Here is a 23670-nt window from a genome sequence, read left to right as displayed (position 1 = left end):
AGCAGCCAGTGCTCTTAACCACTGAACCATCTCTCCAGCCCTCAGGTTCCTTCTAAAGTGACTTGGTGATTACATTAGAACATCTTTGTCAGGAAATAAGTGGAGGAAGCACCAGAATTATATGAGTATATTGTCAATAAAACATGCAGCTACAGTGTTGTCACGATCATGCTTTCTCTTGTACACCTACATGGATTGTTATAGGATAAAGTGAACTATGATGATGTGCATGTGGACTTCACTCGGGAAGAGTGGGCTTTGCTGGATCCTTCCCAGAAGAGTCTCTACAGAGATGTGATGCTGGAGACCTACAGAAATCTCTCGGCTATAGGTAAGATAGTGAATTTTCTTCTGTTTTTAAAAATCTAGTGACAAAGTTTTCTTTATTACTGTTATTTGTTATTGTAATTTCAATTGAGAATAGGAAAAATGAGGTGAATAAACCAGGCATGTTTCTAAAGTTCACTGAATAGTATCTTGAATTTTGCCTAATTTCCAGTAGTATGACATACATTTTTTTTGGTACTATATTTTAGGCTACAATTGGGAAGACCATAGTATTGATGAAGCTTTTCAAAGTTCTAGAAGACATCGATGGTAATTTTCATGTGCAGGTTGATATGAATATGCCTCTGATGAAATTTTAATATGTCTGCAAGTTTGAAAGAAAAGCAAGAATCTAAAAATGCACTGCTTGATTATTAAATTCACACAAAACCATGTACCCCAATGTCAGGTATCTCATTTATGTTTGCAAGGCATTCTTCTAAGAAAAGAAAAGAAAAGAAAAGAAAAGAAAAGAAAAGAAAACAGTGCATTTACAGATATCACCAATTGAATCAGAGCCCCATGAGAGCGAGATTGTATAACTGTTAGTCTGTTTAGTCTCATACCACACAGATATGGCAGAAGGTATACTCATTGCATAGGTGATAAGTCTATGTCCAAAACCTTCTAATAAGAAAATAGTCCATGGGACTGCAGAGATGGCTCAGCGATTAAGAGCACTGCCTGCTCTTCCAAAGTACCTGGGTTCAATTCCCAGCACCCACATGGCAGCTCATAACTGTCTGTAACCCGAAGATCTGATACCCTCACACCAACGCACATAAATTAAAATTAAATAAAAAATATTAAAGAAAAAAAAAGAAAATAGGCCATAATAAAGCTGGTATTACTCATCTGTTTGCGGTAATATTGCTAAGTTTAGTGAGAGGAAAAGTTTATGAGAATGAAAAATGTTACTGTGGAGAAACTTTAATCCCTATACCATATGACTCTGAGGAAATGAAAATTCAAACTGTGAATGCATGGAGAATCCTTCTACTTGTTAATTTTCTTTTAATAGTTATATCATAAGTCACAATAAACACAAGCCTTGTGAGAATGGGGACATTAAATGAAGCAATATACCCCTTTCTAACGCAGAAGAATAAGAAGATATGTAGATATGTAGTGGTCCCCATCTTTCATAGACTTTCTGAATGTAATAAAAGTTTACAGTTACTGGGTTTTCCAACTCCATTGGCAACACATCCAGAAACTCTCACTGAAGAAAATCCCATGAGTACTATGAATGTGGATTTCTTCTGTTTGTCTTGGTTCACTTTGCAAGTCCAGTATGACTCACATTATAGGAAAAATTATGAATGGAATTATTGTGGTAAAGCTCTGAGTTCTTCCAGTTCTCTTTGAATATGTGAAAAACGTCTTATATAGAAAAAGGATGCTATAAATGTGGTCCATGCAGTAAATGCTCTTACCATCGCAGATATCGTCTATGATGCAAAACAACCCATGAGGAAGGGGAACACAATGAAAATAAACAATGTGATAATGCCATAAGATCTGATTCATCTTTATAATTAGACCGAAATGTAAAATAAATTCCTACAGATAAAAAGATTCATGAGTTTAATGAATGTGGTAAAGCTGTAACATGTGCCAATTATCTTTGCAGGAAGGAAAGAAAACATACTGGAGAAAAACCCTCTGAATTTACTCAGTGTGGTAAATCTTTGTCTTGTCAGAGTTATCCTCAAAGTCATGAAAGAATTCATACTGGAGAGAAACCATATGAAGGTATTCAATATGGTAAAGCCTTTGCACATCATCACAATTTACCTCAAAGGCATGAAATAATTCATACAGGAGGGAAACCCTATGAATGTAAGCAATGTGGTAAAGCCTTTGCAAGTCACAGGTCTCTTCAAAATCATGAAAGAATTCACACAGGAGGGAAAGCCTATGAATGTAAGCAATGTGATAAAGCCTTTGCAAGTCACAGGTCTCTTCAAAATCATGAAAGAATTCATACTAGAAAGAAACGTTATGAATGCAATCAATGTGGTAAAGCCTTTGCGTGTCAGGGTAATCTTAAACGGCATGAAAGAATTCATACAAGAGAGAAAACTTATGAATGTAATCAATGTGGTAAAGCCTTTGCAAGTCACAGTTCTCTTCAAAGTCATGAAGGAATTCATACTGGAGAGAAAACTTGTGAATGCAATCAATGTGGTAAAGCCTTTACAAGTCGTGGTTGTCTTCGCAGGCATAAAAGAATTCATACAGGAGAGAAGCCCTGTAAATGTAATCAATGTGGTAAAGCCTTTACATTTCGGTATCAGCTTCAAATGCATAACAGAATTCATACAGGAGAGAAACCTTATGAATGTAAGCAATGTGGTAAAGGCTTTGCATTTCAGAGTAATCTTAAAAGGCATAAAAGAGTTCATACAGGAGAGAAGCCTCATAAATATAATCATTGTGGTAAAGTGTTTGCATGGTATAGTCGTCTTCAAATGCATGAACGAATTCATATAGGAGAGAAACCTTATGGATGTAATCATTGTGGTAAAGCCTTTGCACATCACCGTTATCTTCAAAGGCATGAAAGAATTCATACAGGAGAGAAACCCTATGTGTGTAATCAATGTGGTAAAGCCTTTGCAGATCAAAGTTCTCTTATAAGGCATGAAAGAATTCATACAGGAGAGAAACCCTATGCATGTAGTCAATGTGTTAAAGCCTATATACAACAAAGTCATCTTCAAAAGCATGAAAAAGTTCATACAAGAGAGAAGCGTTATGAACGTAATTAATGCCATGGAGCCTTTACATGTCATAGTCATCTTCAAGTTCATGAAAGAATTCATACAGAAGAAAAGCCCTATGAATGTAATGTAGAGAAATGTTAATTCAGAGCATGGCTGCTCTGGCAAGAGATCACATCTAAAGATCGTCTTGGTCTGTGCGACTTGGCTAGAATACAACAAGTCCAAGTGTAGAAGATGTACCTCCAATGTGTCCTGTTTTGTCAACACATTTTAGCAATGTTATTGTTAAAATGCTTAATAGAAGAGAAGATAAGAAACATTAAATACTTTGTGTGTGTCCAAAGCAGCATTTTCATCTATCTGTTAGACATGCCATGCAGTAGGATTATCACCAATCAACTGTATACATCTCACAACAGAGCTTGATTGTTACGATGTGTATATATTTTTTGATACTCCATATTTCTCCTTGTTCCCATTAGTTATCATTTAACACTTCATGTTGAAGTACTGCCTTCTAAAGGAATTGTGTAGAGATGTTAGATGATGTAACAGCAATGAAATTTATTTTGAAAAAACATTTCTGGTGTGTGTATAATGTTATTATAGGTTTTTAGACCATGACCCATGCTACAAGAATGGTCCCACATCCTGTCACATGCTCTGGTTTCAGTATTTGCAAAGTATGATGGTGTTGGTGGGGTCCAAACAGAGCAGAGACATGTATATGTACACATACATATATGCATACATGTACACACATGCATGTATGCACGCACATACATGTACCTAAACATGCATACATTACACACATATATGCATGCATGTACACATATATGTATACTCACATACATATATACACGTACACATACATACATGTACATACCTTAAATGTATCTGAACTCTAAAAATTATTGACGTTGCTTCACAACCATGAACTGGGTCCCCAAGGGCACACTTACTTTGGTGCCTGATTATGGCAGTCCGTAAAATAGGAAATTTCTTAACATTCTTAAACATTGGAGGGGGGAGTGGATTTTTTATATAGTGTGTTTTGACCTGGTAAAATGTGGTCAAAGTCCATTTTTTATAGGGTCCTGTATTCCTTGGATTTTGCCCCCGCTAGAGCTGAAAAGGTAAAAGTAAGAACATGGAGGTTGAAGTAGTTTTTATCATTATTGTTAAAACATAGACTCAAAGTGTACATTCCTTTATTGTTGAATGTGAAGTGTTAGGTGCGGACAAGATAGATGATAGGCCCTGTCAATCATAGTTAATCACCACCAAGGCCTTCAGGAAGGATCAGGGGAGGAAGCCCCTTCTCATTTATATACTGAACCCCATGAAGCATTTTCCCATCCACCCTGTAGGGATAACCAATTTGCTGCCACAGAGACAATAAATAGCTTTGTTTAGATCCCTAGTTGGCAATCTTGTCTCATTCAATTGTCCAGGACAGTTTGGAAAATGTTATTTCAGCAAAGATTAATGTGAGGATCTCAGGTCCCAGAAAGCCCTTGCCCCAATCTAAAGCTTTTTCTACCAACATGTCAATGAAAGCTCAGAGACACTGTGTTCTGTATGCACATGTGCATCTACAGGAGGGATGACAGTATAAAATCAAGTATGTTTGTGAAGATGAGGGTGGCCCTGGAGCTAAGAACACATGTGCTTCCTAAAGGACTCGAGTAAGTTTATAGCATCCACACTCACTCAGTACTTACAACTTTGGGACTGCAGCTCCAGGGTTCAGCAGTCTCTTCTGGCTTCCACAGGCACCAACAAGCATGCGCAGACACAAACAAGCATAACTAGATGATAGATACACAGATGGAGAGATACCTGATAGATTGATGATAGACAACAGGTGGTTAGATCATAGATGATACATAGATAAAATAGGTTATAGATGATAAGTAAATAGATGATAGAACATACATACATACATACGTAGTTGGATGACCGTCAAACTATAGGAACAGAAGTATGTCCATATACATAATCCCATAAGGACGATTCCAAACCTCTACCTTTGCTGGCATCCAAGATAAAATGTAGGAGGCTTTGAGCATCGCCAAAATAATCATCTTTAAAAAAAAAAAAAGTAATAAAACTGTGTGTGTGCTTCTTTGCACATGTATTTGCATGTCTATATACATGAGTGGTTGTGGGTACATACAGTTGTGCGTGTACACATGGAGATCAGAGCACAACTTGCACAACTTCCAGCCTATTTCCATGTTGGCCTTTCCTAAAACAAACCCCAAAGTCTGTGTTTTACACACGCAGCAGTCGCAGGTATAGTCTTAAGCATAACATTATGTACTACTCAGTGAAACTGATGTTGTCCTTCTTGACAGAGGATGTAAACTGGGAGTAAGTTACACATGTGCATTCATGTCTGATTCGGAAATGGGATCCAAGTGGAATATTGATGGTGAGAATTAGAATAGTGAAGGTGTGGAGACATATGTAAAGCAGATACTAGAATACTGTAAAAATAGGGACAGGCTCTATCCACAGTGTGGGAGTTCTTGTCTTTTCAATTCAGAGGAAGATAGTGCACATGAAAAAACAAATCACGTTCTGGCTATTATGAATAAGGCTGCTATGAACATGGTTGAGCATATGTCCTTTTTGTAATCTGGAGCATCTGGGTATATGCCAAGGAATGGAATAGCTGGGTCTTGAGGAAGCCCTATTCCCAGCTTTCTGAGATAGTGCCAGACAGATTTCCAAAGTGGCTGCACTAGTCTGCATTCCCATCAGCAATGAAGGAGTGTTCCTCTTTCTCCGTATCCTCGCCAGCATGTGGTGTCACTTGAATTTTTGATCTTAGCCAATCTGATGGGTGTAAGATGGAATCTCAGAATTGTTTTGATTTGCACTTCTCTGATGACTAAAGATGCTGAACATTTCTTTTAAGTGTTTCTCAGCCATTTAATATTCCTCTGTTGAGAATTCTGTTTAATTCTGAGCCCCATTTCTCAATTGGATTATCTAAGTGTCCCTCAGTAGAAGAATGGATAAAGAAACTGTGGTACATTTACACTATGGAATACTACTCAGCTATTAAAAACAAGGAATTCTCGAAATTTGTGGACAAATGGATTGAACTAGAAATGATCATAATGAGTGACCTAACTCAGAAGCAGAGAGACTCAAATGGTATATACTCACTTATAACTGGACACTACTAGCCCAAGGGGCAGGCCTCATGAAAGTCTTCACTTACCAGGAAAGTGGGATAGAGGTGAGGACATCCTATTGGAACTCTAGGTGAAAAAATATAGGAGATAGGGAAATAGATGGATCCAGAGGGTCCTAGAAACCTACAAGAAGAACACTGATGGACGGATCTGGGCCCAGGGGTTCTGCTTGAGCTAAGGCACCAACCAAGGACAATACGTGCAGTCATCACCAAACCCCTACCCAGACCTAGGCAAGGTACACGTCATTCTTTACAGATGAGTGGAGACTGGGGACTGACTTTCACACTAACTCTGGTGCCCCGTATTTGGCCACGTCCCCTTGATGGGGAGGCCCGATGGCACTCGGGGGAAGGATAGCAGACTACCAAGAAGAGACTTGATACCCTAGCATCATATTCAGGGGGTTGGAGGTTCCCCTTAGTCACAGTCATAGGGAAGGGGAATGGGGTGAAAGCAGGAGAGAGGGAGGAATAGGAGGATGCATGGGATGGGATAGCAAATGAGATGTAATATGAATTATTAAAAAAAAGAAGAAAAAAACGAATCACAGGCTGAGCAGTGGTGGTGCATACCTTTAATCCCAGCACTCAGGAGGCAGAGACAGGTGGATTGCTGTGAGTTTGAGGCCAGACTGGTCTGCAAAATGAGGCCAGAACAGCCAAGGCTACACAGAGAAACCCTGTCTTGAGAGAGGAAAAAAAAAAAAATCACAGTCAAGTTCTATTTGTCTGTCTGTCTTCTCTAGCTCAGGGTGCTAGTGGTCTTTCACTCACACAGGGATGCCTGCTGACACTCTCCTCCCCTTTATAAACTCGCTGTTTCCTGCGATTCATCTACTTTATTTCTGTTGAGTGCATAGCCTGACCAAATGCTTCAGGTCGCAGGAGTCACTTTTCTCTCACTTACACTCTGTGCTCAAGAAATGTCTTCACATCATCCTTTGAAAATCTCCAGAAGATAAAAAACAAGTCACAAGGAGAAAAAGAGAAAAGTGAGAAATGCAGATTTCAAAAGTTGGTGCCTTTTCTTCAGGCTGATGCCCTGGCCTCAGCGCATAGGGTCCTGTGGCTGTTTGTCCATCCTTGAAAGTCCTCCATCTCTCAGGGAGGCAAGTGAAGGCCATCTAATGCTGTCCCTTACCCAGGATTCCTCAGGACATGTCTGCTCAGCCCTCAAATGCACCTACATTTAAATGGCCCAGCCACCAGTCACTCATTGTCCACCATATAGACAAATGAGGAGTGGAGAAACCCATATGGACTAATTTATATCTCTGACAAAGGACCTGAGTATAAAACGTGTGTCACAGAGCCATCCCTTACCCTGTTGCATCCTGAATCTTTCTGTTCATTTGTGTGACAAGACAGGCAACAATTCCAGCAGGAGTCCTATAGGCATTTATTGATGGTGATAGAGGCTGCCAAAAAATGATGGGCTCTTCAGCTTATCCATGGGCCACAGAAATCTCCGACTGGACAGTATAGGCTTTGCACTCAGAAGAATCGACAGGGAGGTGAGGTTTGCTGATTCTCCTAGGGGAGCAAGGTCAACGGACTTGATTGACAACTGCTCTCAGTGTGATGACTCCATTTGTATTTCTTTCACCTCTGACTTCATTTGTCTCTGAACTCACTGTAATGGGTGTGTGATGTGTTATGACATGTGAAGCTCTGCAAATGTGCATGTGGTTGATTTTTAATCTGGGACAGCTATTGTTGTAAAAATGTAGGTTTAAAATTATCAGGTAATATATACACATAATATACAATACCTAGTGCAGTGTGGTGACTGTGTGTGTGGGTGTGTGTGTGGGTGTGTGGGTGTGTGGGTGTGTGTAGACTTTGGTATATATGGTACATGGGCAGAAAAACAATGTTAGATGATAAATATAGAAAATGGATAGGTGATGGATATACGATAGCTGCATAGATGATAGATAAATATATTGATGTCAGATAAATGATAGATTATAGGTAAGGTAAATAAATGATAGATAAATAGGTGCCAGATACATAGATGATAGATAGGTATATAGGTAGGTAGAAGTAGATGATACATGCATTGATGAGAAATGGATGGATGATGGGAGGATAAGTGCATAAATAGGTATAATGCATGTATGGGTACATATGTATATATTTATCAGTTTATTCATATACATTTTCATATTAGTAGGAATTTATGTATGAAGAATTCATTACCTGCATATGTATTATAGTCTATATATGTATGTGTGTCTATCTGTATTACAGTATATATATTTACATGTCTATATTATAGTATATATGTGCATACATATATATACATATATGTGTACATGTGTATAGGATTATAGTGTATATGTTTACAGGTGAATGTCCTGTATTATCATCTATATATTTATGTGTCTATATGTATTATAGAATATAAGTTTCATTGGCCCTTTATTTATTATCTGCTCTTGTCTAAAGAGAAGTTAACTGCTCAGAGATTTATCGTGGTGCACAGAGACCATGTGATCTACATCCTGCATGATTTATTACCCCCATGAACAATATTGGCAGATACTGAGTGGCTGTGGCTGGGACGAGTGAGCTGGGATTGAGAGGTGGCACCATTTTGAATCCCAATCACAGCATGAGGCTTTGTGAGTGATTAATGGGCATTGATGCCAGGGACAGATGGGAGATGTACACAGGCCTGTGAAGACAATGATGCCCTGGTGAGTTTGTGCATTTACAGAGCTGCTTATTGCTCCCCAAGGCAGGCACCAGGAGCAAAGGACATGGGTGGCACACTACTGCCAAATGTGGTTCTTCTGGGAGAGTCCTTTAACCCCAGCATTGTTGCTTTTAGTATCGTTTTGCACAATCAGCTTCCTGATACTGGGAGCCTGGTGATAGGAACAGACATAAGGTTCAGAGTGATTTTTCAGGTTATGTGTGTTTTAAGCAGCCATGTTCTCCCTGTTGGGCATTGCCATGAAGCATGTTCATAGCAACTCTATATATAATGTATAGATTATGTATATGATGTACAATCAATTATGCATAGATTTATAATGCATATAATTATGTATAGACACACATCCTATATTATATGGTATATACATTATAGTGTGTATTATGTATACAGTCATGTATAGAGATACCCATTATACATTATATAGTACATATAGTGTACCATATATATTGCACATAGGTTATTTATGTGCAATGAGGAGATAGTGTAGCATATACATTGCATAGGTTATTTATAAATTATATGATTAACTATGTATAGAGTTATGTATAGGTGCACTATACACATATACAGTACCTACAATACTGTGCATATTATATACCTATAATGTATATAGCCATGTATAGATACATGTATATATTATATAGTAAATACTACAAAGTGTGTATAGCCTGTATATGTTTTTACATGATATATGATTAATTAACTAATTAATATGAGCCAGGCAGCAACAGTGCACATATTTAATCCCAGCTCTTGGGAGGCAGAAGCAGGAAGATCTCTGTGAGTGTGAGGCCAGCCTGGTCTATAGAGCAGGATCCAGGACAGCTGGGCTACACAAAGAGATCAGGTCTCAAAACCAAATGCCTCCCCCCAAAAATATCCAAGATGGGTTGAGACTGGAAGCAGAAAACAATCATTATCAACCTATGCCATCTACAAACTCGCACACACACATACGCACACACCTGCACACACATAGGACCATGCACATACATATGCACACACATCATTGAGATGCTGTCCTGGTATTTTGAAGACTGTAAAGTGCTGCCTACATAGGACAATTCATTTTAGTTTCAATGGCAAAGTAATGTCGCAGAAATAACTGAGGAATCTGCATCCTCCCACGGCCACTGGCATTCACTGTCAGTTCTCCACGTAACCAGGAGACTGGTTGAATATACAATCAACGCCATTCATCAAACTCACCTCAGTTTTCACGCAGAGCCACATGACTAGCTTGCCAAATGCATTGAGGATCCCAGCTTTAGAAACGTGCCAGGCGGCCATGTTTTCTGTGACATAAGTAGGAGAAATTTGAGAAGCAGGGATCTCAGTGATTGCCAAACAGTCTGGTTTATGTCCTGACGAAGCATATGTCACAACACTGTGATGCTTTTCTTTTTCTCTTTTTAACATTTTACATACATAGCAGGAAGAGTTAAACAACCCAACATCTTCCCCATTTGCTGACTACAGCTACAGGCTGCTCAGCTTTGTTATTAACCAATCAGAGATAATTGTGGACCAAAATTTACACAACACTGATTAATGATCATGACAATGACTGTGTCTGGACTGCAGCCAGATTTCAGGGCACAGAAATCAGCATCTGAACACATGTTGCACAAAACATCTGGAACAAGTTTCCTTGATATGGCTGCGGTAAAATACCCAAGCTAAAATACACTTTGGTCGAACTCAGGATATAACATTTATTATTGATTCTTTAAGCATCCTTGCCCTGAAATTTACATCCAAGACAATGCATTTGCCACTCTGAAACATAAATATATCTATGATCACATTCACACCCTTGTATCTGTCCAGTCATACAGAGATATAAATGTTGACTGGGTGAATTGGGTCATTAAATAAAGTATTTACCGATCTTCACTGCCCTGGTTACATTTAACCATCAACTTAACTCTGTTTAGAGTCATCTCACACTTAGGTGAGGGCCTGCCTGGATCACAGTAATATGTGTGGGGATGTCTTGATTGTTAACCAATGTAGGAGAGCCCCACAGCCCACAGTGGGTGTCATCATTCCCTTGGTGTATGGTCCTCAACTGAACTGGAAAGTTAATGGGAGCAAGCCTGTCTAACAGCCAGCAGACATCCCCTCACATTCCTGCCACACCTGTTTCTGCTGTGAGTCCCCTGCTGGGTGGAACAGCACATCCCTGAAGTGTATATAAACATATTTTTGTTTTGATGCCAAGAATGGCATGGGAAACTGACTTGTGTGAGGGTGTGTGATGTTTTTCCATTGGAAACAGACTTTTGAGAGAACATATGGTGTTTGTCCACTAGAAAAGGAACTATTTCTTGTGGGAGCCCTGGTCTTTGCCAACTAGTAAACATCCTAGTACAGACTGTGAGGAGATAGATATATATACAGGAGCCCAAAACAAGAGGCTTGACTTTTGGGTCTTGGCATTGTTTTCCATCATTTGGCTGTCCATCCCTCCACTTTGAGATGCTCCTAGAGAGAAGTGCTCCAGAGAACCCTTTTAGCTTCCAGGTTCATCTGCTGCTCTGGATTCCTGCTACTGCGGTTGCAGTCACCTTTGCTGAATTGATGGTTTGCTGTTTAATGGGTTTAATTGCTGGAATTCTGATGAAGAGTGAAATCTCTCCAAGGAACTGAGTCTAAAAAGGTCTACTTCTCCTGCTCCCATTAGCCTTAAAAAACTCCAAATAAAGTAGGGTTGAAAAGGTTGAAAGCCTACATATTCCCTTTTTCTCAAGATCCTGACCTGTATTCCTGCCTTGATTCCCTCCCGTGATGAGTTGTGACCTGGAGTGGTAAACTGCTTCAGTTGCTGGTCCCTTCTATATCAATTAACAATCAGAATATCCCCTGGCAGGGCAATCTGACCTAAGCAATCCCTCCCTTGAGGCTCTAAGCTAAGGATTACAGTGAGGATGGAAAAAATGTCTTCTTTAATGATCCGCTTTATCACATGAATAATAATGTCTCTATTAATGAACAGATGTGTGTTTGTGGACGCATCCATGCATGCATTTCTACCTCAAAGTGCTGACTGTGTCACCAAGATCATCAGTCGCTGGGCAGTGATATTTAAACAGTTGATGAGATAAAGGTCACATGTTGAATTCCAGCTCCATGTGACACTGTCTCCAGCCTAAACTAATACTGCAAAATGTCCTTGTTCTGATTAAGAAAAAGCAAGTGGCAGGCTCTGCTCCCAGCTTCAGCAAAGACTCCATGGCAGTGAGTTCATAAAGATCAGGCTCAACTGGGCAGAGTCATGTGATATTTGACATTTCAAAAAGCCTATGTCATGCCACAAAATGACTCTTTCATGAAACCCTCACAGTAGCTTTACAAAACAGACAACCGTGTTCTCCAAAGGAAAGACAATAACAAGATGGATGTGCTGGTCAGACAATTCACAGGATTTTACATGTTGCAATCACAGTAAAAGCTCCTCCTGACAGAAAATACTTATTTACAGAAAACGAAAGACCAGGACCCATGTTTGACATTGACATCTTATACTGATTATCATCTGGATCGAGACATACCTGGGACATGGGCCTCAGGGCCTGGTCTAGAATTAATAATTAAGGTAGATAGACTGTAATTATGGACAACACAATCCCATGGACTTCTGTCCTACAGTGAATTTAATGGGGAGAGGGATTGCACAAGCATGATTCACCTCTGTCTGCTTCCTGGCTACAGATGTGACTTGACTGGTTGTCTTCAGCTCCTCCCATGCATTTTCCCATCAAGCCAGACTGACTCAAATGTATCCTAATTAAGGCACTTCTGAGAGACATTTTGCACAACAGGAATGCAGCAGACGCACTGGGTGATGTGGGTGGGTGTGAGTGGATGTCATTGGGTAGGTGAAGATCGGACTATCTATATACCATCTAATATCTATTACCAATCTACTATCTATCTATTTATCTATCATATATCTATCATCTATATATGATGACAGATATATATACATATATATGTACATGTATATATGCATATATATACATATATATATATCCATCCAACTTCCTTTCATCAGACTGCATCAACAGCAACCAGGAGCTGCATGGGGGAGTAGGAATATTCTTCTTTTTCAAAGACCCTGTGTCTCCCCAGGCTCTGGAATTTATTCCCTCTACCTATATAGATAACTCTTTACTTTTATCTATTGATAATCCTTACAGGCAAAACTACTTTTTGGAGTTTTTCTTTTTCTTACTCCAGAAAGAAACTAAACATCGGAAGCCTGTCAGCTGGGCTGCCTGCAGGCAATACTTGAAGTACCTCAATTCTACTCATTGCTTGTGTTTTTAAGTGCCCTCAGCTCTATCTAAGATTTTCCTTGATGTCTCTGGGACATGTGTATGTAACGGCAGATAAACACTTGTTCTGGTGGCCGAGCAGAACTTCCCAGTAGTCACCACCTGTTGGCAACATTTTCAAGCTGCTCTCACATGAAGGAACCTCGAGACAGCTGGACCAGTGAATTGACTGAAATCGAGTTAGAAAACAACAAAAAAGAAAGCTATAGATCTGCCTGAAATTAACAATTACAGTGAACATGTATTGTTCATTATAACAACAGGGAAAAATTAGATGTTGAATTCATAAATTAACATGGTGAGGATTCATGTTTCCTGCTGATGGGAGCTGACCTACTGTCACCTGTCGGTCCCAAATAATACATGATTATTAATCAGTCTCAGCATTAGTTATCTGATGGTCAATCGCAAGCATCAAGAAGCAGGCTCGTGTGTTCTGTTTATTATCAGGAGACAGATGGTCAAACAGACAGACACCAAACATGGAGTCCTGACTTGAAACCCCTTGCACCTTGGATCTAAGCCACATGGGTCCATCATCCATACAAAGTCTGTGTCTCTCAGCCAATTAACTGTTTGTGTAACATTGCACTTCATTGCACTCAGCCTATTGCATTTCTGTCAGGGAAGTGCACTGTGTGAAGACTTCTGGTCAACCTAATTGCCTCAAGGGCCACAGGTGAAAGGAAGAGGGATCAGGAGGAGCTGAAATCATAGTGTTTGTTTAAAGGGTCGTGAACTGATTATGGAGCTGAATGTGGTCTTGAATTTATGATTCTCCAGCCTTCACATCCCAAATGAGCTGGGATTACAGGCCACACCTTTTTATGTGGTACAGGAGAGCAAGCATCCACAGTCTCATCCACTCCAGTAAACACTCCACCAAGGGACCTAGATGCATTTACCTTTTAATTTGTTCCTTCACTTGTGTTAGTTTTTCAGTACATGGAGCAAAGCTGGGTCTCTGTGCCTGGGTTTATCATTGGTCTACACCTCCCAGCAGCCCAATATGTTTACTTCAGTAGGAAATGAGCAAATCATCTTCATCTTGTCCACTTCTCACCAGCAAGTTGTAATTTTACTGTATTTTTTTTAATGTTGGCTCTTCTCACAGGTACACAGATGTCTATACATGTATAAACACAGTGTATAAAGATATACTATCTTTCTTTCCATTTCTCTGATGCCACCAGGTTAAATAGTTCTGACTAATATACAGGCTTTAGTTTCCCATGGTGGTGACATTTATACATGTGCAAGGTCCCTATGCTTGTACCTATTATATATGCCTCAGGTCCCCATCGTGGTGACTACTATACATTTCCCAAGCCCCCATGTTCGTACCTGTTATATACACCTCAGATCCCCATAATGGTGCCTATTATATATGCCCAAGACCCCCTGATGATGACTATTTTATATAGCCCGGGTCCCCACGGTGGCTACTATTATATATGCACCAGGCCCCATAATGTCCTCTATTATATATAACCCAGTTCCCTAATATGTTGACTATTATATATGCTCCAGGTCCCTGTGTTTGTGGCTATTATATATACCTCAAGACCTTTTGATACTGACTGTATATTATGGATTATAATAATCTTTATACAATATTAAAAATTATAGAAAGTTTAGTATAAATTATTAAAATCTCTATAAATTATAACTTATATAATCATTTTACTTACATAGGTATAAGTTCTATAATAGATACATATTATTTTATTATAGTTATTAAAATAAATATATAATATATTAGTTGTAGAATATAATCATTATATCTATATATGTATATTATATAAATAATTATAATCTAACACAACTATAAATTATATAGATTATAATAGTTTATTGTATATAATAGATTATAGAAAGATTGTTGTTATTGTTGTTATTATTATTATAATTATATTATTATTATCATTGAAATGTATTGCATATATGTGACAGAGTATAGCCAGTGGGAGGGACACCTGGTAGTGTCCATGGTAGACATGACCCTGAATCATGTGGTAGGAGGAGAAAAAGGAAGGAGAGGGTATAAAATGATAATTAGGTATAGCAGCCAGGAGGTCAAAGTTACAAAAGGGCAGGTAAGCAGACTGTCTAGATCATATAGGGAAGAGCAGCCTAGCCCCTATTTGTGCTCTAGGTTGTACAGATTTCTCTGATTTTCTCAATATCCATTCCTTCTCTTCTAGCCTCAGAGTAGAGGAGAGACATATTCCCCTTGGCATGCAGCTCTTACTTCCAATCTCCCTTCATCTCATCTCTGAGGAATGCAGCCTTTAGCCACAAAGCACAGGAAAACAGGAGTCCTGTGAACCAGGACTTCTTTGCTTCAGGGACTGCTGGCCCAGCTCTTGAGGGAGGCTGGAGAAGTCTGCTGTGCCAAAGAAGAGTGGCTCAGTCAGAATTAAAATGAGCACACCTGTCAGGATTACAGACTGCCCTGTATCACAATCTCTACCTCTTGTTCTGTCTTCCTCTGTCTCCTCCATCCTCCTCTCTGGTCCCTCACACACACACTATTTATAGTCATAAATATGAGAATATAGACTGATACATAGATGACAGAAAAGACATTTATTAACATACATAGAGAGTGCTACATCTTGGCATATAGATCAATGGGTAGATAGATGACAGATTAGATAGATAGATAGATAGATAGATAGATAGATAGATAGATAGATAGATAGGAAATGTGGCTCTGCCAGGCCTTGTCCTTTCCCCCTTCCCTCTACCTTGCTAGAAAAACCTGTTAGATTACATTCCCAAAGGTATAGCTCATCAAGTTCTACTCCCTTATTTGACCACTTCCTCCTGTCTAGCTGTGGCAGCATTGAAGTCTACCAGTCAGAAGCCCCTTTTGGCTTGCCTAATTAACATGCTCAATTAAAATTAAACACCTCATTCTACCTTTACAAATGGCCATTTTCCTACATGCCACTTCTTTCTATCTATCCAGAGGCGGTCTTTTGTCCCCTCCCCCTTCTCCTTTGTCACTGTCTAGGACAAATATCTCTCTTCCCACTTGCTCCCTTTTCCCCTTCCCCTTCTCCTTCATCCTCCATCTCCTGTCTTTGTCACTTACCCCTGCCCTCTGCCCCTGGGGAGCAGGAGGGAGCTGGGGAGATAATCTCCTTTGTGCAGAGAACCTGGCCTTGGGGTGTCTGAGCCTACACCATTCCTTTCAGGTTTGTATCATAAAAGGCAAATGTCCTTACATCAATGTATGTTGTGTGTAAGGGTTTTCACCTCAATTGCACATAGGAATACCTATACGTTAGCTAAAAAAAAAAAAAAAAAAAATGTGGGATCCAGGCATGGTGACACATGCCTTTAATTCCAGCACCCAGGAGGCAAAGGCAGGCAGATCGCTGTGAGTTCGAAGCCAGCTTGGTTTACAAACCGAGTCCAGGACAGCCAAGGCTAACACAAAGAGACCCTGTCTTGAAAAAAAAACCAAATAAAAAAAAAAGGGTATATGTGTCATGTGTCTGTATGTGTATTTGTATATGTATGTGTGTCTGTATATGTGTCTACATGTCTGTATATGTATATAGAGGTAACAAGGAGGGAAGACACAAATGAACATGAGTGGTGCTGGTGAAAGAATGGGGTGTCCAGATAGAATGAAGGGAGGAAAATGGATCTACATATTTTGGACCTAAAAAATTAGGGAATCAGACCTTAGTCCTAAAGGAAATAAACAGGACAGAGAGAACTCCATCGAGAATTTGTCCCTGGCTCCGTTCTGAGTCATGGATCTCCTCTTTTGTCAAGTACTGCAGACATTTTGCATGACAGCATTTGTTTAGAAGGATACAATTGTAGGGCTGCAGACCTATACTTTGGCTGTATAGTGCTTGCATTGCAAACACAAGAGCCAAGGACCGATCTCCAAATGCATACAAACAAGCCAGATATTATGGAACAAGATTGACAAATCATTGAAGCCTGGTGACCAGCCAGTATTTGATAGTTAGGTCATTATCTATCTATCTATCTATCTATCTATCTATCTATCTATCTATCTATCTATCATCTATCTATCCAGGTGAAGAAGAGAAGAAGAGACCTTGTATCATAAATAAGCTGGACAGACAGAGAATGATCAGGACAGACAGCCCTTAAGCAACAACAGTCAAGGTTAGGAGAAGCACACACATACCTAGCACATATAAATCATACAAACACACACACACACATACACATACACACACACGGGTGCCAGTAGCTGAGTGTACTGTGCTAAAACGATGTGAGAACCTAATTAGTCCCCTACATGAATGAGAAAGCTCATCTCAATCACAGCCTACAAGGCTGCCTAGATCCATTACCAGACATGACTGACAGTGTAGGGGCAAAATTAATGCCATATCCTATATGTAATTTATATTCTGCATTTAATACCATGTTCTGTATGAGAACTTGTCCTCCAGGTGACTTCACTTCTTCTTGTGTCCTGGGAATGACCTCGCAACAGCCTCCAGAAACGCCACCGAAGCAATTTGATACAAGTAACTCCCAATTGAGAAACCAAACTCTGGAAAATTCCATTGCAACGGGCCATTACAGCCACTTCAGGAACCTGAACCACCAAAAAAAAAAAAAAAAAAAAGCCACAAATTGCCTTGCGGCCTCCCAACACCTGCCAAGGCAAAAAGTGCCACGTTTCAAAGACACCCTTATTTTCACCCAATATGCATTTGCCAATTATAGTACTGTTGCTGAAGTTTGCCATTGCTAGAGTATATAAACATTACAAATTTGTTGTTTGTAACACTCTCCTTCGAGTGTAAGCTGACCTCGTTGCATTGGACAAATAAAACCTCTTGCTTTTGCATCAACCTGTCTCTCTCATTCGGTACTTCCCAGGATAGAGGCTCCTGATTAGAGTCTTACAACAGGAGATGGTGTGCTCTCTCCTGCATTATTCAGGCTGGCATCAGGCTTCTGGGCTGAAGTCACTTTGTATTCTTCCCAAAAATAAACAAGGACCTGAGGGAAAAGTGAGATGCTGATGGGTGACATAGTTCATGTTCTAGAAAAGAAGCATTAATGTTTGAATAATGTTGGGACTGAGAGACAGCTGTCATGTCCACTGTTTACACACGTTGTTGTAGATAACAACAGTTGCTGTCAGTCACACATCGTCTCTACGAAGTGTAGGCTCAATTTTCTTAGCAAATATACTTTATTACAAACTTACTAACTGAGAGTGCTCCACTTATAATGTGAATAAACTAAACAGTAGGAAAAGAAGGTAAAAGAATACAATAGTGAAATGGTAAGGATATCAGTTCTGAGGAACGATTCTCCTAGCATAATCAGCAGGATTTCAGCAGACCAGCAATTCAACCAACGTTGCTGCTGGAACCTGCAACAATGTGAGAGGCCGCACTCACATTCGCCATTACAAGATGGCGCTGACATCCTGTGTCCCAAACTGGTAAACAAGTAATCTGCGCATGTGCGAAGGAACTTTCCACTTGTTGTGCTCTGCCTCTCCTGTGGCGTCATATCGCCTGATGAGTAACAGCCAAGTCAGGGACTGACACATCCTAAGCGGAGAACAGTTTCCTATATAAGGGATGGGTTTCTGCTGTTTGGGGTCTCCATTTTACTTGTCGTAAGCTTATGCTCTCCCTCTTAAGACGCATTAAAGCTTTACTGCAGAAGGATCCTGTGTGTGCAGCGTCGTTCTTTGCTGGCGAGACGGTAACGCGAGTCACACAACAACTAGAACCCAGAACCTCAGCTGGAGCCCGGAGCCCAGAAGCCTTCCCTTGAGCTGTTCTCTCTAGGAGCGTCTCGAAGTGGAGCAATTGAACAGTCAAAACTATCCCAAATCTCCAAAGGCTCTTGTTTTTGGCTCACATTTATACCTCCTCTCAGAATTTGTTCAAGGATGTTTTTCAGCTAGTTAACAACCAATCTCTCCGACATGGTGATTCGACTTCTAAGGGGATAATCATTACCTACTCTCTCACAAGTCTTTTTCTCATCCCCTACTTGTGACCTAAACAAAAAACATGTTTATCTCTCCTTCAAGGAAGCCCATGTAATCACACAGGACATTGCAGGTTTTTTGTTTTTGTTTTTGTTTTTGTTTTTTGGTTATTTTTTTGAGACAGGGTTTGTCTGTGTAATCTTGGCTGTCCTGGATTCGCTTTGTAGACCAGGCTGGCCTCAAACTAACAGGGATCCATCTGCCTCTGCCTCCTGAGTGCTGGGATTACAGGCATATGCCACCATGCCCGGCTGACACTGCAGGTTTTTAAATGAATATAATATGTCTGAGTTACATTTTCTGATGTGAAGATACATTATTGTTTTAAAGATCCATTTTATTTTTCAATATGTCTGTGTGCATGAGCACAGGTGTACAGGGAGGCGGGCCAGAAGGGTTATTTATGATCTATTTATATCTATCTATCTATCTATCTATCTATCTATCTATTTATCATCTATCATTTATCTATTATCTATCATCTATGTATCTATCATCCATCTATCCATCATCTATATATCATCTGTCATCTATTCATCTGTATCTATCTATCACCTATCTATCTATCATCTTTCAATCATCTATCTAATCTATCATTATCTATCTATCTATCTACCTACCTAATCTCTGTCTATTTATCTCTTTGTCTACCTATTAATCTATCATCCCTTTATCATCTCTCTACTCAAAGGTTAATAAATGTCTCATCTGTTATCTATGTATCTGTACATGCACCAGTATATATTCTCATATTTACAGGAAAGAGTATAAATAGTGTGGGGGGACCAGAGAGAGGGATGGAGGAGACAGTGGGAGGGAGACAGAGGATGATAGAACAGGAGGTAGAGATTGTGATACAGGGCAGTCAGTGTAACCCTGACAGGTGTGCTCATTTTAGTTCTGACTGAGCCAATCTTCTTTCCCACAACAGAATTCTCCAGCCTCACTGAGGAGCTGGTTCAGCAGACACCTAAGAAAATCAGTCCTGGTTCATAGGGCTTCTGTTTTCAGGGACTTTGTGGTTAAACGCTGCTTTCCTTAGAGATGAGATGAAGGGAGATTGGAAGTAAGAGCTGACTGCTGTGGGGAATGTGTCTCTCCTCTAATCTGAGGATAGAAGAGAAGGAACCAATGTCAGAAAAATCTCTTTAAAAAAAATATATTTTATTAATTTATTCATATTACATCTCAATTGTTATCCCATCCCTTGTATCCTCCCATTCCTCCCTCCCTCCCATTTTCCCCTTATTCCCTCCCCCTATGACTGTGACTGAAGGGGACCTCCTCCCCCTGTATATGCTCATAGGGTATCAAGTCTTTTCTTGGTAGCCTGCTGTCCTCCCTCTGAGTGCCACCAGGCCTCCTTATCCAGGGTATGTGGTCAAATATGGGGCACCAGAGTTCATGTGAAAGTCAGAACCCACTCTCCACTCAACTGTGAAGAATGTCCTGTCCATTGGGTAGATCTGGGTAGGGGTTCAAAATTTACTGTATGCATTGTCTTTGGCTGGTGCCATAGTTTGAGCAGGACCCCTGGGCCCAGAAAAATCTCTTACAATACCGAGCACACACCTGCCACCACCTCATTTGTCTCTGGAGAGAATTCTTTCCTTGTTCATTCTGTCCATTATTCCTTCAGACTGCTCTATCCGTGGAGCTGGGAATGGTCCTCGGTATACATGCTACACCATAAGGATAGCATTTGAGCCAGATACTTTGCCATAGCATCTGCTTGGATTGAAACAGCACAAACATCAACACTGGGATTATTGATCCTTAAATTTCAAACAGCTGAGGTGCTTGACTTAACATATCAGAGCAGACCTGGCCTCCAGGACCTTCCAGCATCCCTTGGTCCCTACTCATTACAAGGTCTTCTGGGTTGTCATCTTCTCCCCCCCCCCCCAGAAACTCTCAAGAACTCCCTAAATAATACAGACATCTTGAGTATCTGCCCTTTTGTACCTTTGACTTCCTGGCTGCTGCACCTAATTTTCCTCCTTCTGCTCTCCCTTCCTTTCTCCCTCCCCAAAAGTGGTTCATGAATGATGGTGTCTACTCTGGATGCTCCATTCCCCAGATGCACATGTGCACATGGAACACAATAACTATGAGCATTCATTGACCTGTTGATAGAAAGAGCTTTAGATTTGGGGAGGGGCTTTCTGAAACTTGAGATCTCTTACATTAATTTTCACTGAAATAATGTACTTCAAATGGTTCCCACAATTGAATGAGCAGAGATTGCCAGGGATCTAAATGAAGCCATCGATCATCTCTATTGCAGTGAATTGGTTACCCCACAAGGTGACCAGGAAAATGCTTCATCAACTTCAGTGTATAAAAAGAACCGGCATTCTTCCCTGCATCTTCCTGAAGTCTTCTATGATGGTTAACTATGACTGACAGGTTGACAGGGTCTAGAATTGCCAGGGAAACTTCCTTCTGAATATATCAATGAGGGAGTTTCTAGATTGGATTGAAGTGGGAAGATCTGCCATGGCATAGGTCATGCCTTTTATATATCTAATAATTAAAGGCAATGTTATATTGAAGGTACCAGGCAGCAGGTATTATGTTATACAGAGTTTATTAAATGAGCATGGGAGGAGAAGGAAATAAGGGAGGGGTATCCCAGAGAGACAGAGAAGGAGGGGGGGTAGAGAGAAGAAAAAGAGTGGAGAGCGTAGAGAGAGTAGAAAAAGAGACAGAGAGAAAGTAGAGAGAGGGGGGAATAAAGAAGGTAGAGAGAGTGTAGAGTGAAAGGTTAGAGAGAAGAAGCCACGTGGAGGTGGAGGTTTGTCCTTTTATATGGTGCAGGCAGGGCCACACCCCCGTGCCAGGTAAGTGATAATATCACAGGTAGGCGGACTGAAGCAGAATCCTAACAGTGCCATCATGGGTTCTGAAGGCACATATAACAGTTATCATCATTGGGCTCTGGGGTATGTATAGTTGTCACCATCATTGGGCTCTGGGGTATATATAATAGTCAACATCTGGGGTCCTGGAGTATATATGATAGTCACCATCATATGGACCTGAGCAAGTATAATAATCACCATCATGGGGTCGTGGAGTTTATGTGATAGTCGTCCTCATGGGGTCCTGGGATATATATATATATATATAATAGTCACCATCATGTGGACCGTGGGTACATATAATAGTCAACATCTTAGGGATCACAAAGCAGAAACAGAGAGAAATGATATATGATAGATTCATGATAGATATGCATAAAATGTACAATAAATAAATTCAGGAAATGAGGTGGGAATAAACAGGCAGTTCTGCGACATAATATCATAGACAGAACCTCTGACAGGCCTCGGGGTCATTAAGGGAATCATAGCCTCAGCTAGAAATCCAGTTATATTTTTATTTATTTTCCTGTTATATGTGTTTACATGTGTCTAGGTATATGCATGCATATGTGTGAAGTCACATGTGTCTTCACATGCACATGTTCATGTACATGCTGATGGGTTCTCTCTGCTGACAAGCCAATCAAAGCCAGATTAAAAGTAGAAAAAGGCAGGTTTGCTTAGGAACTGAAGCTCCTGGGTGGATTCCGTAGCTCCAGGGGAGGGGGCTGTCAGGTGTTCCCAGAAATGCTAAGAATGTGCAGAGACTTTCCTTCCAGGGGGCAGGGTTAGAGAAAGCTGTGGGATTTAACAGACCACGTGGAGGAGGGGGAGGGCAAGAGGAGACACCAACAGAACACATGCCATCATGGGCATGCGCGGGTGTCAGAGGACAACCTAGCAGGACTCTGTTCTCTCCTATCACCATGTGCACCCCAAGGATCTAAGTCAGGTCCCCAGGGCCTGGCTTCAAGTGTCCTTGCCCTCTGAGCGTTGTCTCTGGCACAGATTTACAGTTTCCAGGCCTACCTAGCCACCCTACTTGAAAGCACTCAAAGCTTTTCAGCACTATGCTTCCCAAGAGGTCAGGGTGTGATTCCTTAATCACAGAAGAGTAAGGAGTGTGGGGGTTACCTGGTATTTTTGTGGGGGTCTGGAGTCACACAGATAATGAGAATGGTGTTAGAGCTCTTCAGTCTGCCTACCTATGAAGTCACTGCTTGCCTGCCATGGGGGTGTGGCCCTGCCCAAGGCCATATAAAAGAATAAACCCTCCTCATGGTCTCTCTCTACTCTATCTCCGCACCCCTCCCCCATCCTTTCTCTCTCCTCTCTCTCTCTCCCTTCCTCTCTCTCCTTGGGGTACTGCTTCCCCCTTTCCTTCTCCCTGATGCTCATTTAATAAACTCCATGTAACATAATATCTGAGCCTTGTATCTATCATTATCT

General features: G+C 40.5%; 1 protein-coding gene across 1 annotated transcript; it reads left to right on the top strand.

Annotated features, from left to right (window-relative positions):
- Positions 1–201: 201 nt before the first annotated feature.
- LOC127191341 (zinc finger protein 431-like) lies at positions 202–4070 on the top strand. Its single transcript, XM_051148406.1, has 3 exons — positions 202–331; positions 537–597; positions 1961–4070. Exons 1-3 carry the CDS (start codon positions 298–300, stop codon positions 3099–3101), a joined length of 1236 nt encoding a protein of 411 aa, XP_051004363.1. The 5' UTR covers positions 202–297; the 3' UTR covers positions 3102–4070.
- Positions 4071–23670: the final 19600 nt, after the last annotated feature.

This window comes from Acomys russatus, chromosome 7 (assembly GCF_903995435.1).
Source record: "Acomys russatus chromosome 7, mAcoRus1.1, whole genome shotgun sequence".
Lineage (NCBI taxonomy): Eukaryota > Metazoa > Chordata > Mammalia > Rodentia > Muridae > Acomys > Acomys russatus.
Note: the sequence above shows the minus strand (reverse complement) of the source record. Positions and strands in the feature narration are given on the sequence as shown.